The following is a 17671-nucleotide window of genomic DNA, read 5'->3' as shown; positions in this document are numbered from 1 at the left end:
TCCAAAAATGGTAGAGGTTTCCATTATTGTGGGAAGCAGTGGGCACCTGATATTTCGGACAAAGAAATGTGTGTGTTTGTAAAGTTGTGTGTCGAGAGGGAGAGAGAGAGAGAGAAACAGTAGGTAGTTTCATTGAAAAAGACAAACTATTTTTTCTCCCTATATCAGGTTTTGTCTTCTACAATCACACTCATGGTCGGGAAATGCTGGACATCTTTGTGCACAAGCTTCTGGTCTTGGTCATCTTTTTGACAGGCCTGATTGCCTTCTTGGAGCTCTTCATACTGTCCAATATAACTGTGGAACTTCTGCGGATAAGCTTTTTCCTACTTCAGGGAAGCTGGTTCTGGCAGGTGAGTTGGGCCTCCAATTAATGTACCTGGTGTCTCCACTGATAACCTTCTCTCTTTGATTGGTGGGTGTTTTGTTCTAGAACCCCGAGACTTCCTTCTGATGTGCTGCTGGTAGTGAGAATGTGGACCTTTGAGAGGTGATGTTTCTTTGAGCGGCCCGATGGCCCTGGTGGGAGCAGTGATAAAGCAGCAGGGAAGGAGGTTGGGTGTGTACATTTTCATCATACACCTGAGTATCCATTTTGTAGGAACTCTGAGCCAGTGCTTTTAGCTGGAAGCAGTTCCTGATGCTAAAGCAGCTTAAAGCCTAATGGGTGATAAGTTCAAGAAACATATGGAAGGCAGGAAAGGGAGGAAATTATTATGTATTGAGAAACAACTATGTGCCGGCCACTGTATGGGACTTTTACACGCACATTGTTTCATTTTGTCCTCATGATGACTTGGACGTTAGGTATTATCATCCCCAATTTACTGACAAAGAAGACTCAGAGAGACCGAGTTACTTTCCCAGGATCACACAGTAATGGAGCTAGCACCTAAATGTGGGTCTGTCTGACTCCAAATCCCAGGCACTTTCCATTTTACTGTTGACTCCCTAACGTTGGAGTGTTGAAAACATGTATTCCAATCAGTGAACATATACTTTATAGAGACTGATAAATCATAATTCAACATACATATATAGATGTAAAGAAAGTCTGGGATGAAAGGTGAATGTGGTTTAATCAGGGAAGATTTCTTAGAGATTTTTAGTCACTAAAGTGCAGGGATTTGGGATGAGGAGGTTATTCCAAGGATTTGCATTTCAGCGAGGAGTGGTAAGAAAGCACTGGTAGGCAAGAGGAAGAGAAACATCATGGTCAAAGCATCATGGCTAGGAAAGATGTGATATTTAAGCTTATGGGGGACTAGAAAGGCTGTTGGAGCAGAGGCTAGTAAAGAGGGGACTAGATTCAGGGCTTATTTTTATTTTTATTTTGTAAAATATTTATTTATTTATTTTTGGCTGTGCTGGGTCTTCGTTGCTGTGCGAGGGCTTTCTCCAGTTGCGGCGAGTGGGGGCCACTATTCATTGCAGTGCGCGGGCCTCTCACTGTCGTGGCCTCTCTTGCTGCGGAGCACAGGCTCCAGACGCGCAGGCTCAGTAGTTGTGGCTCACAGGCCCAGTTGCTCCGCAGCATGTGGGATCTTCCCAGACCAGGGCTCGAACCCGTGTCCCCTGCATTGGCAGACAGATTCTCAACCACTGCGCCACCAGTGCAGCCCAGGGCTTATTTTGAAGGAAAAATGATATAGAAAAAATAACAAATACCTTATCATGTGATCAAATTGATAATCGGTGAATATAACCGGCTGGTATACAGAAGTTGTTCTGTGAGATTATTTATCATCTGTTGGGAAGTGAAATAGAATGGCATGTAAAACATGATTATGCATTCTGTATCTCTTGATTGGAATGTTTTGCTATGTACCTATATTGCTGATTCAAAACTAAAAATAAATTAAAAAAAATTTTAAAGTGATAACTTCCGGTCGAGATGACACAGTGAGTTTGTGCTTCAGTGTATCTCCTCTGCTTCAAACATATAGCAATGACACATAAACTATCAAAAATACCTATAAAATAAAAAAGAAATCAAAAGAAGAGAAAAGTAAATGAAAGTAAGAGAGTAAAAAAAAATATGTAGTTGCAATTAAACAACACAAAAATAGGACAAGCCACCTGTGGGCCAGACACAGAATAGAAATGCATAGCCAGAGTAGAGCTGGGCTGCAGGCCTGCGGGCTCTAGGTCTAGGGTAGACATGGCAGTTGGTTCTTTGGCTCCAGGGGAGCTAAAAGGAAATTGAAGGGTTCCTCTTTTTTTTTTCTTTTTTTTTTTTTTGCGGTACGCGGGCCTCTCACTGTTGTGGCCTCTCCCGTTGTGGAGCACAGGCTTCAGACGCACAGGCCCAGCGGCCATGGCTCACGGGCCCAGCCACTCGGCGGCATGTGGGATCTTCCCGGACCGGGGCACGAACCCGTGTCCCCTGCATCGGCAGGCGGACTCTCAACCACTGCGCCACCAGGGAAGCCCGAAGGGTTCCTCTTGATATGGGGATAAAACCAGGTTCTTGGAACTCTTTTTAGTTATATGTTTACATATTCTCTACTCGTAATTGCTTTCCATCCATTTGATCTTTCACTTTCTGATAGAGGTCTGTTAAAATTTTATCTTACAGTTATGGATTTGTCAATTTCTCCTTATTTTCAATTTTTTCTTTAATGTCATGAGGCTGTATTCTGCTTCTCCCCTTCTAGTTTTTTGAGTTGAATGTTCACTTATTTTCAGTTTTTCTTGTTTTTAAATAAATACACCTAAGGCTATAGAATTTCTTCTATATACTACTGTAGCTACCACCTGTGAGATTTGGTGTGTGGTAGCTTTCACTCTTGGGCAATTTTTTTTTTAACATCTTTATTGGAGTATAATTGCTTTACAATGGTGTGTTAGTTTCTGCTTTATAGCAAAGTGAATCAGTTATACATATACATATGTTCCCATATCTCTTCCCTCTTGCGTCTCCCTCCCTCCCCCATCCCTATCCCACCCCTCTAGGTGGTCACAAAGCACCGAGCTGATCTCCCTGTGCCATGCGGCTGCTTCCCACTAGCTATCTATTTTACATTTGGTAGTGTATATATGTCCATGCCACTCTCTCATTTGTCACAGCTTACCCTTCTCCCTCCCCGTATCCTCAAGTCCATTCCCTAGTAGGTCTGTGTCTTTATTCTCTTGGGCAATTTTGAATGTTGCATTTTCTATGTGCTTTTCTTTTTAATTTATGAGTCATTTAGGAGAGCACTTTTCAGTTTCCAAAAATATTTTTTCTTTTTATTATTTATTTTCAATTCAATTGCTTTGTATGTGTTCTCTTTGAAATGTGTTGGGACTTCCTTTGGGACATAGCCCAATGTCAGTGGTAGTAAATGTTCCATGTATTTGAAAAGAAAGTATATTCTGTCTTTGCTGTGTTGAAGATTCTACATATATTTACTAAATCAAGTTTCTTTTTTTTTTTTTTTTTTTTTTCTTTTTGCGGTATGCGGGCCTCTCACTGTTGTGGCCTCTCCCGTTGCGGAGCACAGGCTCCGGATGCGCAGGCCCAGCGGCCATGGCTCACGGGCCCAGCCGCTCCGCGGCATATGGGATCCTCCCAGACCGGGGCACGAACCCGTATCCCCTGCATCGGCAGGCGGACTCTCAACCACTGCGCCACCAGGGAGGCCCTAAATCAAGTTTCTTAAACAGCTAAATATTCAAATAAAGAAGTTAGAAAGTAGGAAAAAAGGGGAGGGCTTCCCCGGTGGTGCAGTGGTTAAGAAACTGCCTGCAAATATAGGGGACACGGATTCGAGCCCTGATCTGGGAAGGTCCCACATGCCACGGAGCAACTAAGCCCGTGCGCCACAACTACTGAGCCTGCATTCTAGAGCCCATGAGCCGCAACTACTGAAGCCCACGCACCTAGAGCCCGAGCTCCGCAACAAGAGAAGCCACTGCAAAGAGAAGCCCGTGCACTGCAACTAGAGAAAGCCGTGTGCAGCAACAAAGAACCAATGCAGCCAAGAATAACTAATAAATAAATTTATTTTAAAAAAAGATAAAAGGGGAAACCCAAAGAGAGTTGAAGAAAAGAATAATAAAGGTAAGAGCAGAATTAATGAAACTAATTTGAGTTCCATTAATAATTAATGATTAATTAAATATCTGAGGGAGGAAGCTGTGGGCTGTCACAACTGAGAATAGGTTGGCTTAATTTTATCCCTTTTGGCAGAGAAATAATCTTTTCACATTTCCCCAGGAGCTTTTCTAAGGAAGAGATATGAGGTTAAAGTCTTGGGGCATAAATCTGAGATTATTTTAAAAATTTTCCAGCCATGATTATGTCTAGACTAGTATCTTTCTTTACCTGGCAGCCAGACTAAGTAACATTTGGGACTTAAAGGAAAATGAATATTTCATACCAATGCAAACACACACACTGGCAGGAAATGAAGCTTTAGCCATAGTACATCTCCTCCCCCGCCCCCTCCCTGTTAGATTCCTCTGAAACAAAAATGTTTCAGGGACTTAGGTGAATTTATTATGCTTCCATGTTTTGTTGCTATGAATGTTTATGCCCCAAACTCCATCTCAAGCTAATACTATTACATTGTGATTTCCTTTTCACCATATTTTTTTCTCTCGCTACTTCTCCATACATGGTTAATATTAAGCACAATACTAGCACTTAAACAGTATATAGACATGTTGGAGAAAAGGTACACCTAGATTCTTGGAACCATAAGTATGGAGAGGTGAACTGAATGAGGCAAATGCTCACAGTGGCCATTTTTAAAATAACTCATCTATAAATAATTAGGTAATAGACAAACCTGGAGGGAATTCCCCTCCCAACCTATAAAAATGTTTTCTTTCCTAAACCACATTACAGCCAAATATATTTTCTCAAAAACCTAACCATGATGCAATTTAAAAAAGAAAAAAAAAATCCCTTGGGTCCATTTATTCCATGAATCATGTTTTCTGAGACTGTGTGTGGGACAATATTTCTAAAGCTCGCTTTTGCGCTTTGTCATTCCCAAATTCCCACCCTTCGTTGTCAGAGCCATAGTGCAGAGAGAATCAGGAAATGAGGAAGACACACCTGCTGCCTTTGCTTCTCAAGACGTTGGACAATTGCTTCAGCTGTACCTCCCAGCTCCACTAACTGCACCAGCAACTCCCATGATCCCCAGGTCTCTAAGCCCAAACTAAAACCCAGCCTTGTCTTATCTTTAAGAACTATAAAAGTTCATTTGAAAATGACAGAAAGACCCAACTAAGCAGCAGTGGTCTGAGGTCTGATATGGTAGATCAAACACTTGCTTAGGCTTATAGTGTTGAAATAAGTGACTGGAAAATAAGAAAGAAAACACTAGGAAAGTCAAACTAACCTATATAGGTAATGGGCCCTGGCTGGATGCCTATTAGAGAAGATAATTATTTACATTTTAAATGTGATACTAATGAAGCTTAAACTAGTCAAAAACAGATGTTCAGGAGTGACATATAAGATATAGCAAGAAGGGCTTCCCTGGTGGCGCAGTGGTTGGGGGTCCGCCTGCTGATGCGGGGGGCGTGGGTTCGTGCCCCGGTCCGGGAGGGTCCCGCGTGCCGCGGAGCGGCTGGGCCCGTGGACCATGGCCGCTGGGCCTGCGTGTCCGGAGCCTGTGCTCCGCAATGGGAGGGGCCGCAGCGGTGGGAGGCCTGCGTACCGCAAAAAAAAAAAAAAAAAAAAAGATATAGCAAGAAAAAAATTCTTTTTCAGACCTTTTTTTCTTGGAATTTTATATTAGGAAGGAAATTAGGACAGCAGATGAAAGAATAGTGACTAACTTTTACATTTAAAGGAAAATTTAATGGGTTGTGGCATTATCTGGCCTTAATTTTCAGCTTTCCTAATTTACTTGGGTTTAGCCTGAAGTGACTTTCCAAACGTTTCTATGGCTTTCAGTATAATCACATCTGTTAACTCTGTTCACAGGCTTCACAGTGGCCTTCAGTGAAATATTTAGCGTTCAGTGTATTAGGCTCTGAGGATCCCAGTGAGATTAGCAGTAGAGGGTGCTCAAGGTTTCTCTTTTCCTGGTGTAAAACAGTAAATACTTTGGTAAAATTGATGATGACTGAGAGATTTCATTTTGGAAGCTCCGAAAAAGAGTTGTGACTATGGCATGGAGGGAGAAGTCTGTGAGCCTCCAGGTCAGGCAGACCTGGGTCTGAATTCTGGATCTACCATATTAATCACATGACCATAGACTAGCTATTCTGTGTGCTTAAGATTCCTCAAATAAAAAATAGAAATGATGTCTCATGAGACTGTTGCTCGAATGAAATATTCCAACCTGAAAATACCTCATGCCTTGAGGAGATATTAATTCCATAGGAAGAGGGTTGAGAAAACTTCCAGAAGAAGGTAAACTTGAGTTGGGGTTTGAAAGATGGATGAGAGTCACCAGTGTGTCCAGGCTTGAGCTTTAGGACAGTTGATACTCTTCTGCTTATTTCAGCCTTAGCTCCTCTTGTATTAGTGTCCTAGGGCTGCAGTCAAAAATTCCCACAAGCAGGAAGACTTAAAACAATGGAAATTTATGCTTCACTGTTCTGGGAGATGGAACTAAGAATCAAGGTGGCAGCAGGTTGATTCTGTCTTGGGGGCTCAAAGGGAGAATTTGTCCCATGCTACCCTCCTAGTCAGTTGCCAGCAATCCTTGACTTGGCAGCATGACTCCAATCTCTGCCTCCATAGTCACACCTGTGTGTTTCTGTGCACCTGTGTCTTCATATGGACTTTTATAAGGACACCCATCATTAGATTCAGGGCCAGTTCTGATCCAATATGACCTCATCTCATCTGGATGACATCTACAAATAACTTATTTCCAAATGAGGTCACATTCACAGGTATCTGGGGTTAGGGTTTCAACATGCCCTTTTAGAGGGCACCATTTAACCCACAACAACTGCTAAGTCTTCCCTCTAGGATCTGGAGCAAATCTCTCCCCAAGCAGGGGTAGATGGGTGGTGTGGACGGCATTGAAGGAACATAGGTGACACTGATAGGTGGGAACTGGAGAGCTAGTCCATTGTGCATTAAACTCAACCTCCCTAAAAGGCCCTTTCTTGACCCAGAATTTCTCTGTCATCCTCCCTGAATTGATGAGAGAGGAGGACATGAGAGGCAGATTCTCATGGTCCTGACACCCTAGCTAAAATGGCTGGGCCCCTTGAACTGAGAATTGACTACATGACTTCTTGTAGGAAACTTGTCAGTTTCCTTCTTGTCTTTTCCAAACAGTGAGCACAGAGGAGCCAGCAAGTCTCACTTTCTTACAGGGCCTGCAGAGACCTGGGCTCTGGTCACTGTGGTCTCCACAGTGAGCTTTCCTAACAGTATATAAAGGGGCATTGCAAAACACGGATATGTCCAAACAGCAGGCAAACTAGCTGGGTGGCATGTCCAAACAGCAGGCAAACTAGCTGGGTGGAGTTTCTGGATACTGTAGGTTCAGATCTCTAATCTGATGAGGGATCTATCTTTTGCCAGTGGTGTTAACTCCTCATCCCTTTAGAATGTTACCATGTCCTAATTCAGAATCCCCAGCTCTTGGTGGGTGAGGCACAGCAGCAATGACGCAAATACTTTTGTAACTGTTTGGAGATGGAAGGGCAGGCTCGTGTGTTACTTAATTTTCTTATCTCTAAAATAGAGACAACAAAGGGATTCTGTCTCCTGGGATGTAGAGGAGGGCAGGAAGGAGTTATTACACAGTACCTTGCTAACTTCAACTGATGATTTTTTTTTTTTTTTTTTTTTTTTTTTGCGGTACGCGGGCCTCTCACTGTTGTGGCCTCTCCTGTTGTGGAGCACAGGCTCCGGATGCACAGGCTCAGCGACCATGGCTCACGGGCCCAGCTGCTCTGCGGCATGTGGGATCTTCCCGGACCGGGGCACGAACCCGTGTCCCCTGCATCGGCAGGCGGACTCTCAACCACTGCGCCACCAGGGAAGCCCCCTCAACTCATGATATTTTGGAAAAATTTATGAATGTGACATTGGTTAATAAATAAAAATGCATAGCACTAGAGTAAAAATAAAGACCTCTGGATTGCTCCACTTGGTCAGGCAACTACCAACCTGAATGATGAATCGATGGAGAGCACATGTTGTGGCTCATGCTTTGGAAAATAAAATAGAAATATTTCTATTTTAAGAAATAAGCTGAGACTGCAGACTTTTGTGTGAAGTTCCCTAATTTTTTAAATGTTGAAAACTAATGCAAATTATTTTAAAAAGTGTGCAGGCCAGGCAAAGCATGTCTGTGATGCAGGGTCTGCCAGTCTCTAATCTGTGTTTTAAGGGTAAGACAGTACCATGTCTTCATGGGACCAACTACCATCTCAGTACTGATTGTTCAAACCATATCAGAACTGCTGAGATGACTCACATGGACTCTGTTGTCCTGGCCACTGTCCTTCATACTGCTCCACTGAGAAAGGCTAAATGATGAAAGAGAGTGTGAGGTAGAAGAAAGAACACAGAGTTTTGCAGCCAGACGCTCCTGGTTTGGAACCCTGTCTTAGTCATTTGGCCATTTTGCAATGTTGGGGAAGTTACTGAAGTCTCTGAGTTCCAGTTTTACCCTCTGTAATATGGCGATAATGATACCTTCTTCCTGGGGTTGTTGTGAGAATGAGAATTACTGTGAAGTTTATGTGCATGAGTGTGGTTAAAGTGCCTGACACATGGCAGTACATCTACCAAGTGGTACAAATGGCAGTTCTCCTTCCAACTAAAGGGAATCCTTTAAAATGGGAAACAGGAACAAGTGATTAAGGCACAAATCTTAGCTTTCCCCGATTTATTCACATTACTTGAAATTTCAAACAGAAATGGTTTCACTCAATATTATAAACGAAATCCTTTTTTTTCCCCTGTAAGATTTCATTTATTAGATGTATGATCAGGAGCAAATCACTAAACCACCCAATTTTCTCATCTGGTTAAAGAGGATAACAATACATTAACTTGGGATAATAGCACATTGTTGGGGACTTCCCTGGAAGCGCAGTGGTTAAGAATCCACCTGCCAATGCAGGGGACACGGGTTCGAGCCCTGGTCCGGGATGATCCTACATGCCACGGAGCAACTAAGCCCGTGCGCCACAACTACTGAGCCTGCACTCTAGAGCCCACGAGCCACAACTACTGAAGCCTGCGTGCCTAGAGCCCGTGCTCCACAATGAGAGAAGGCACCACAGTGAGAAGCTGGCACACCTCAATGAAGAGTAGCCCCTGCTCACCGCAACTAGAGAAAGCCTGAACGCAGCAATGAAGACCCAACGCAGCCTTAAAAAAAAAAAAAAAAAAAAGACCACATTATTGAAGGGCCATAGTAAGGAAACCTCCTAAGCACTGTAACTGACACAGAGTTAGCTAATATGATAGACATTTGTACAGTTATCCATGTAATTATCTTGGTTTTGTATTTCATTTGGATCTTGAAACCTGACATCTGTTCCTCTATCTACCTATCATCTATGTATCTTAATTTTTTATTGGAGTAAAATTCATATAACATAGAATTAACCTTCCTTCCTTCCTCCCTCCCTCCCTCCCTCCCTTTTCCAGTTTTATTAAGGAATAATTGATGTACAGCCCTCTATAAATTTACAGTGTACAGCATAATGATTTCACTTACCTAATGAAATGATTACCCAAATAAGTTTAGTGAACATCCGTCATCTCATGTGGAAACAAAATTAAAGACAAAGAAAAACATTCTTTTTCCTGTGATAAGAAATCTTAGAATTTACTCTAACTTTCATATATAACATATAGCAGTGTTAATTCTATTGATCATATTGTATATTGTATTATTTATTGTATAACTAGAAGTTTGTACCTTTTGAGTACCTTTATCCAATACCTCTTCCTCCCACCTTCCACTTCTGGTACCACAAATCTGATCTCTTTTTCTAAGAGTTTGTTTGTTTGTTTCTGAAGTATAATTAAAAAATAAAAATAAAAATTTTAATTGTTATTTCCTCATGCACAACATAGTGATTTGATATTTCTATACATTTCAAAATGATCACCACAATACTCTAGTTGCCATCTGTCACCATACAAAGCTATTACATAATTATTGACTATTCCCAACACTGTACATTTCATACCTGTGACTCATTTATTTTGTGACTGGAAGCTTGTACCTCTTAATCTCCCTCACTGATTTCTCTCATCCCCCCCACCTCTCTCCTCTCTGGCAACATTTCATGCATTTTAAAGTGTATAATTCAGCAGCGTTTAGTACATTCACAGTGTTGTGCAACTATCACCTCTATTTAGTTCTAAAACATTTTCACCACCCCAAAAGGAAACCACGGATCCATTAACCAGTTATTTCCTTTTCCTCTCCTCCCAATCCCTGGTTACCACTCTGCTTTCTGTTGCTATGGATTTACCTATTCTGGATATTTCATGTAAACAGAATCATGCAATATGTTACCTTTTGTGTCTAGTTTCTTTCTCTAACATAATGTTTTCAAGGTTCATCCATGTTGTATTATATATTAATATGTCACTTTTTATGGCTGAATAATATTCTGTTGTATGGAAATACCACATGGTGCTTATTCATCATCAGCTGATGGACATTTGGATTGTTTTTAACTTTTGGCTCTTGTGAATAATGCTGCTATGAACATTTGTGTAGAAGTTTTTGTTTGAATACCTGCTTTCAATTATTTTGGGTATGTATAGTACCTAGAATGAAATTGCCAAGTCATGTGATAATTCTATATTTAACTTTTGAGACACTATCAAATTGTTTTCCACATAGCTGTACCATTTTACATTCTCACCAGCAATGTATAACGATTCCAATTTCACCGTATCCTTACCAACACTTGTTACTTATTATTATTATTACCATCCTAGGAGGTGTGAAGTTGTATCTCATAGTGGTTTTGATTTGCATTTCTCTAATAACTAATGATGTTCATAATTTTTTCTTGAGCTTATCAACCATTTGTACACCTTCTTTTGGGAAATGAGTCTTCTATTCCTTTGCCCATTAAAATTTTTTTGGCTTTTTGTTGAGATTTAGGAGTTCTTTATATATTCTTGATATCAATTCCTTACCAGATATATGATTTGCAGTAATTTTCTCCTATGCTGTGATTGTCTTTTCATTTTCCTGATAGTGTCCTTTGATGCACAAAAGCTTTTTTTTTTTAATAGCTGAGCTTTGTTTTTATTTATTTATTTATTTTTGGCTGTGTCAGGTCTTCATTGCTGTGCACGGGCTTTCTCTAGTTGTGGTGAGCAGGGGCTACTCTTCGTTGTGGTGTGTGGGCTTCTCATTGCGGTGGCTTCTCTTGTTGTGGAGCACGGGCTCTAGGCACAAGGGCTTCATTAGTTATGGCATGTGGGCTCAGTAGTTGTGGCATGCAGGCTCTACAGTGCAGGCTCAGTAGTTATGGCATACGGGCTTAGTTGCTTTGTGGCATGTGGGATCTTCCTGTACCAGGGCTCGAACCCGTGTCCCCTGTGTTGGCAGGTGGATTCTTAACCACTGCGCCACCAGGGAAGCCCCCACAAAAGCTTTTAATTTTAATGTGTTTTTGGTGTCATGTATAAGAAATCAGCACTAAATCCCAGGTCATGAAGGTTTTTCCTTAGTTTTCTTCTAAGAGTTAGGATTTTAGTTCTCATGTTTAGGTTTTGATCCATTTTGTGTTAATTTTTGTATGTGGTGTAATGCAAGGGTCCAAATTCTTGTTTTTTTTTTGCATGTGGATATCCAGTTTTCCCAGCACCATTTGTTGAAGAGACTTTAGTTTCCCCATTGAATGGCCTTGGCACCCTTTTCAAAAACCAATTTACTACAGGTGTATGGGCTTATTTCTGGACTCTCAATTCTATTTCATTGATCTGTATGTCTACCATTATGTTAGTACCACAATGTTTTGATTACTGTAGTTGTGTTAAGTTTTGAAATCAGTAAGTGTAAGTCTTACAACTTTGCTTTTCTTTTTCAAGGTTGTTTTGGCTATTCTGGGTCCCTTGTAATTCCATATAAATTTTAGGATCAGCTTTCTATTTCTGCAAAAAAGACTACTGGGATTTTGATAGGGATCATACTGAATCAGTAGATTGCTTTGGGTGTTATTGCCATCTCTCTCTCTCTCTCTTTTTTAATGTGCCTATGAAAAAGGAATTTTAAAAAACTTTTATTATGGTAAATCTTAAATATATACAAAAGTAGTGGTATTTACCAATTTATCATCCAGTGTATTGGTCAGGGTTCTCCAGAGAAACAGAACCAAATATATACATATATATTTTTTGTATATAATATATAATTGTATCTATATCTATAATATATCTATATCTATAGAGAGAGGAAAGAGAGAGAGAGATTTATTTTAAGGAATTGGTTCCCATAATTGTGGAGGCTGAGAAGTCCCATGATCTGCCACCTGCAGGCTACAGACCCAGGAAAGCTGGTGCTGTAGGTCCAGTCCTGAAAGCGGAGAGCTGATGGTACAAGTTCTAGTTTGAGGCAGGAGAAGACCAAAGTTCCAGCTCAGTGGTGAGGCAGAGCCAATTCTCCATCCCTCTGCTTTTTGCTCTCTTCAGCCCTCAATGGATTGTATGATGCCCACCCGCACTGTGGAGGAGGATCTGCTTTACTTAAATTTTTACAGATTCAAGTGCTAATCTCATCTGGAAATACCCTCACAAACACACCCCAAAATCATGTTTAACCAAGTGTCTGTACATCTTATGACCCAGTCAAGTTGACTTGTGAAATTAACCATCACATTTAACACTTTTCAACATGCCTGATCTTGTTAGATCTAGAGGTTTGATCAGATTCATGGTCTGTTTTTTTATTGCCATCTTAACAATATTAAATGCTCCAGTTCATGAACATGAGATATACTTCCATTTGTTTAGATCTTCTTTGGTCACTTTCAACAATGTTTTGTAGTTTGCAAGGTACAAGTCTTGAACCTCCTTGATTAAATTTATTCCTGAGTATTTCATTCTTTTCAATGCTATTTTAAGTGGAATTGTTTTCCTAACTTAATTTTTTGATTGTTCATTGCATGTTTTATGTGTTGATTTTGTATCCTGCAAGTGTGCTAAATTAATTTATTAGCTCTAATAGTTTTTTTGTGGATTCTTCAGAATTTTCTGTATATATAAGATCATGTCATTTGTGAATATAGTTTTACTTCTTCCTTTGCAATCTGGATGCTCTTTGTCTGTTTTCTTGACTGATTGCTCTGGCTAGAATTTCTAGTACAATGTTGAATGGAATTTGTAAAATAAGACACCCTTGTCTTGTTCCTGATCTTAGAGACAAGCTTTCAGTCTTTATCATTGAATATAATGTTACCCGTGGGCTTTATTTTATTTTATTTTATTTTTTTTTTATTATTTTTTTTTTTTCCGTACGCGGGCCTCTCACTGTTGTGGCCTCTCCCGTTGCGGAGCACAGGCTCCGGACGCGCAGGCTCAGCGGCCATGGCTCACGGGCCCAGCCGCTCCGCGGCATATGGGATCCTCCCAGACCGGGGCACGAACCCGTATCCCCTGCATCGGCAGGCGGACTCTCAACCACTGCGCCACCAGGGAGGCCCCGTGGGCTTTATTTTAAAACTTTTTTTTTTAACTCTGATTTTGAAATAACTGAGTTAAACTGCACAGCTTAGAAACCTAACACATCATCTGAAAGTCCACCAATCCCCAAAGATTATTACTATTCATATTTTGAAAATTGATCTGTAAAATCCTTAACATTTTTTCCAAAAGTATGATCTAGTAGATACTGTCTATATTACTAAAACAGGTAGCAGATATCTTATCTGTAGCATCTCAGGTAATGGGAGTTATCTGTTACCATTAATCTTGAAATGAAACATTTTGAAATGTACCATCTTTGGGAATATGGCTGGTATTTTTTAATGTGTGTTCTTTGTTTTAAATTACAGATTGGGTTTGTCCTTTATCCCCCCAGTGGAGGTCCTGCATGGGATTTAGTGGATCATGACAACGTTATGTTTCTCACCATATGCTTTTGTTGGCATTATGCAATAGCCATTATCATCATTGGAGCAATTTATGCCTTTGTCACCTGGTAAGTTAGTGATTTTTGTTCATGGAAGTTCTATTTTTTGGTATATGATCATCAAGTCTTGATATTACTGAACTTTAAGTTCAAAGAGGTATTTCATTCCTTAGCATTCCACAAAACAGGGTAATATAACAGAAAATTATCTGCAAACACAAACATTTCCAATAAAAAGAATAAATGCTGGTTTTAGAGGCAGGACAGGAATATAGATGCACACATAGAGAATGGACTTGAGGAGACGGGGAGGGGGAAGGGTAAGCTGGGGCAAAGTGAGGGAGTAACATTGACATATATACACTACCAAATGTAAAGCAGATAGCTAGTGGGAAACAGCTGCATAGCACAGGGAGATCAGCTCAGTGCTTTGTGACCACCTAGAGGGGTGGGATAGGGAGGGTGGGAGGAAGATGCAAGAGGGAGGGGATATGGGGATATCTGTATACGTATAGCTGATTCACTTTGTTATACAGCAGAAACTAACACAACATTGTAAAGCAATTATACTCGAATAAAGATGTTAGAAAAGAAAAAATGGAATGAATGAGAAAACTAAAAAAAAAAAAAAAGAATAAATGCTGGTTTAAAGTTGGAATAGATAAGAAGTGTCTCTGCTGTGCTCCTAACCTATGCATTACCCTTCAGCACACTCTTCTGTGCCTCCGTGTCTTTGCATATGCTGTTTTCTTATCCAAATGGTCCTCCCCACACCTGCAGTGAACGTGCCATTTGCCCATGTTTACATCAGTTATAGCACTTCCCAAGCTTGGTGTCATTTTTGACCAACATGTATGTCTCCCATTAAATTTGAGTATCTGGTTAATTTGACATTTCCTGTAATATTTCTAACAGTAAGACAGTTGAACTATACATGTTTTTACAAGGACTTTGATACAATGTTTCATGATGGGTGAGGAGCAATATAACAGATTGCTAAGAATCCATGTTCCTAGCTCTGCTGCTTGTCAGCTGTATGACTGGGTAAACTATCAGTTAAATATATCAGTTTAAATATCAGTTAAATAAATATCAGTTAAATTTATATCAGTTTTAATATCAGTTTTGTCATTTACAAAATGGAGATAATAATAGTACCTAAATGAGATCATGTATTTAAAATGCCTACAACATAGTAGGAGCTCAAGCAAGATTCTTCTTGTGTTTGTTTGTTGTTTTTCTTTTTCAGTTTCCTGTGATAGATTTCTTTTTGAATTGAAGTGCAATTGACATACATTATACTAGTTTTAGGTGTACAACATAATGATTCAACTTTTGTATACATTGTAAAATGACCACCACAATAAGTCTAGTTATACCATCTGTTACCATACAAAGTTACAAAATTTTTTTTCTGTGATGAGAACTTTCAAGATTTACTTTATTAGCAACTTTCAAATCTGCAATACAATATTACTGATTATAGTCACCATGCTGTATATAATATCCCCATGACTTTTTAATTTTATTTATTTTTTTCATTTTTTAAAAAAACTTTTAATTTTATATTGGAGTACAGTTGATTAACAATGTTGTATTAGTTTCAGGTGTACAACAAAGTGATTCAGTTATACATATACATGTGTCTATTCTTTTTCAAATTCTTTTTGCATTTAGTTTGTTACAGAATATTGAGCAGAGTTCCCTGTGCTATACAGTAGGTCCTTGTTGGTTATCCATTTTAAATATAGTGGTGTGTACATGTCAATCCCAAACTCCCTAAATATCTCTTCCTCCTACCCTTCCGCCCTGGTAACCATAAGTTCATTCTCTAAGTCTGTGAGTATGCTTCTGCTTTGTATATAAGTTCGTTTGTATCATTTTTTAGATCCTGCATAGAAACAGTCATATGATATTTCTCTTTCTCTGTCTGACTTACTTCACTCAGTATGACAATCTGTAGGTCCATCCAAGTTGCTGCAAATGGCATTATTTCATTCTTTTTAATGGCTGAGTAATATTCCATTGTATATATGTACCATATCTTCTTTATCCATTCTTTTGTCGATGGACATTTAGGTTGCTTCCATGTCTTGGCTATTGTAAACAGTGCTGCAATGAACATTGGGGTGCATGTATTCTTTCAAACCATGTTTTTCTCTGGGTATATGCCCAGGAGTGGGATTGCAGAATCATATGGTAGCTCTATTTTTAGTTTTTTAAGGAACCTCCATACTGTTCTCCATAGTGGCTGCACCAGTTTACATTCCCACCAACAGTGTAGGAGGGTTCCCTTCTCTCCACACCCTCTCCAGCATTTATTGCTTGTGGATTTTTTGATGATAGCCATTCTGACTGGTGTGAGGTGATATGATCATCTCATTATTTTCAGAAAAAGCTTTTGACAAAATCCAACACCCATTTATGATAAAAACTCTCCAGAAAGTGGGCATAGAGGGAACATACCTCAACATAATGAAGGCCATATATGACAAACCTACAGCTAACATCATATTCAATGGTGAAAAGCTAAAAACATTTTCTCTAAGATCAGGAACAAGACAAGGATGTTCACTCTTGTCACTTTTATTCAACATAGTTTTGGAAGTCCTAGCTACAGCAATCAGAGAAGAAAAAGAAATAAAAGGAATCCAAATGGGAAAAGAAGTTAAACTGTCACCGTTTGCAGATGACATGATACTATACATAGAAAATCCTAAAGATGCTACCAGAAAACTACTGGAGCTCATCAATGAATTTGGTTAAGTTGCAGGTTACAAAATTAATACACACAAATCTGTTGCATTTCTATACACTAACAAAGAAATATCAGAAAGAGAAATTCAAGAAACAACCCCATTTACCATCACATCAAAAAGAATAAAATACCTAGGAATAACCATGCCTAAGGAGACAAAACACCTGTGCTCCGAAAACTATAAGACTTATTTATTTTATAACTGGAGGTTTGAACCTCTTGATCCCCTTCACCCATTTTTGCCCACCTCCCCCCATTCTGGCAACCATCAATCTGTTCCCTGTATCTATGTGTTTTGTTTTTTTTGTTTGTTTGTTTGTTTTTTTCTTTTTGCGGTATGCGGGCCTCTCACTGTTGTGGCCTCTCCCGTTGCGGAGCACAGGCTCCGGATGCGCAGGCCCAGCGGCCATGGCTCACGGGCCCAGCCGCTCCGCGGCATATGGGATCCTCCCAGACCGGGGCACGAACCCGTATCCCCTGCATCGGCAGGCGGACTCTCAACCACTGCGCCACCAGGGAGGCCCATGTGTTTTGTTTTGTTTGTTCATTTGTTTGTTAGATCTCACAGGTAAGTGAAATCATATGGTATTTGTCTTTCTCTATCTGCCTTATTTCACTTAATGTAATACCCTCAATGTCCATTTCGTTATTCTTTATGGCTGAGTAGTATTCCATTATGTACATATAAATATAAAATATTTATATTATATATATTATATGTATACATATATATATATAAATGTATATATAAAACATCTCCTTTATCCATTCATTCATCCATTGATAGACCCTTAAGTTGTTTCCATATCCTAGTTATTATAAATATGCTGCAGTGAACCTAGGGGTGCCTTTGTCTTTTTGAATTAGTGTTTTCATTTTCTTCAGA

General features: G+C 39.8%; 1 protein-coding gene across 2 annotated transcripts in view; it reads left to right on the top strand.

Annotated features, from left to right (window-relative positions):
• The window catches only part of TMEM45A (transmembrane protein 45A), a 90517-nt gene that overhangs the window by 62041 nt on the left and 10805 nt on the right, over nucleotides 1-17671 (top strand). For both annotated transcript variants that reach the window (XM_082626192.1, XM_082626193.1), the window contains exons 4-5: nucleotides 169-353; nucleotides 13951-14096. In XM_082626192.1, coding sequence (XP_082482318.1) covers nucleotides 169-353; nucleotides 13951-14096 — 331 coding nt within the window. The remainder of the gene's footprint in view (nucleotides 1-168; nucleotides 354-13950; nucleotides 14097-17671) is intronic.

Source organism: Mesoplodon mirus, assembly GCF_964341445.2.
Source record: "Mesoplodon mirus genome assembly, chromosome: 6".
Classification (NCBI taxonomy): Eukaryota; Metazoa; Chordata; class Mammalia; order Artiodactyla; family Ziphiidae; genus Mesoplodon; species Mesoplodon mirus.
Note: the sequence above shows the minus strand (reverse complement) of the source record. Positions and strands in the feature narration are given on the sequence as shown.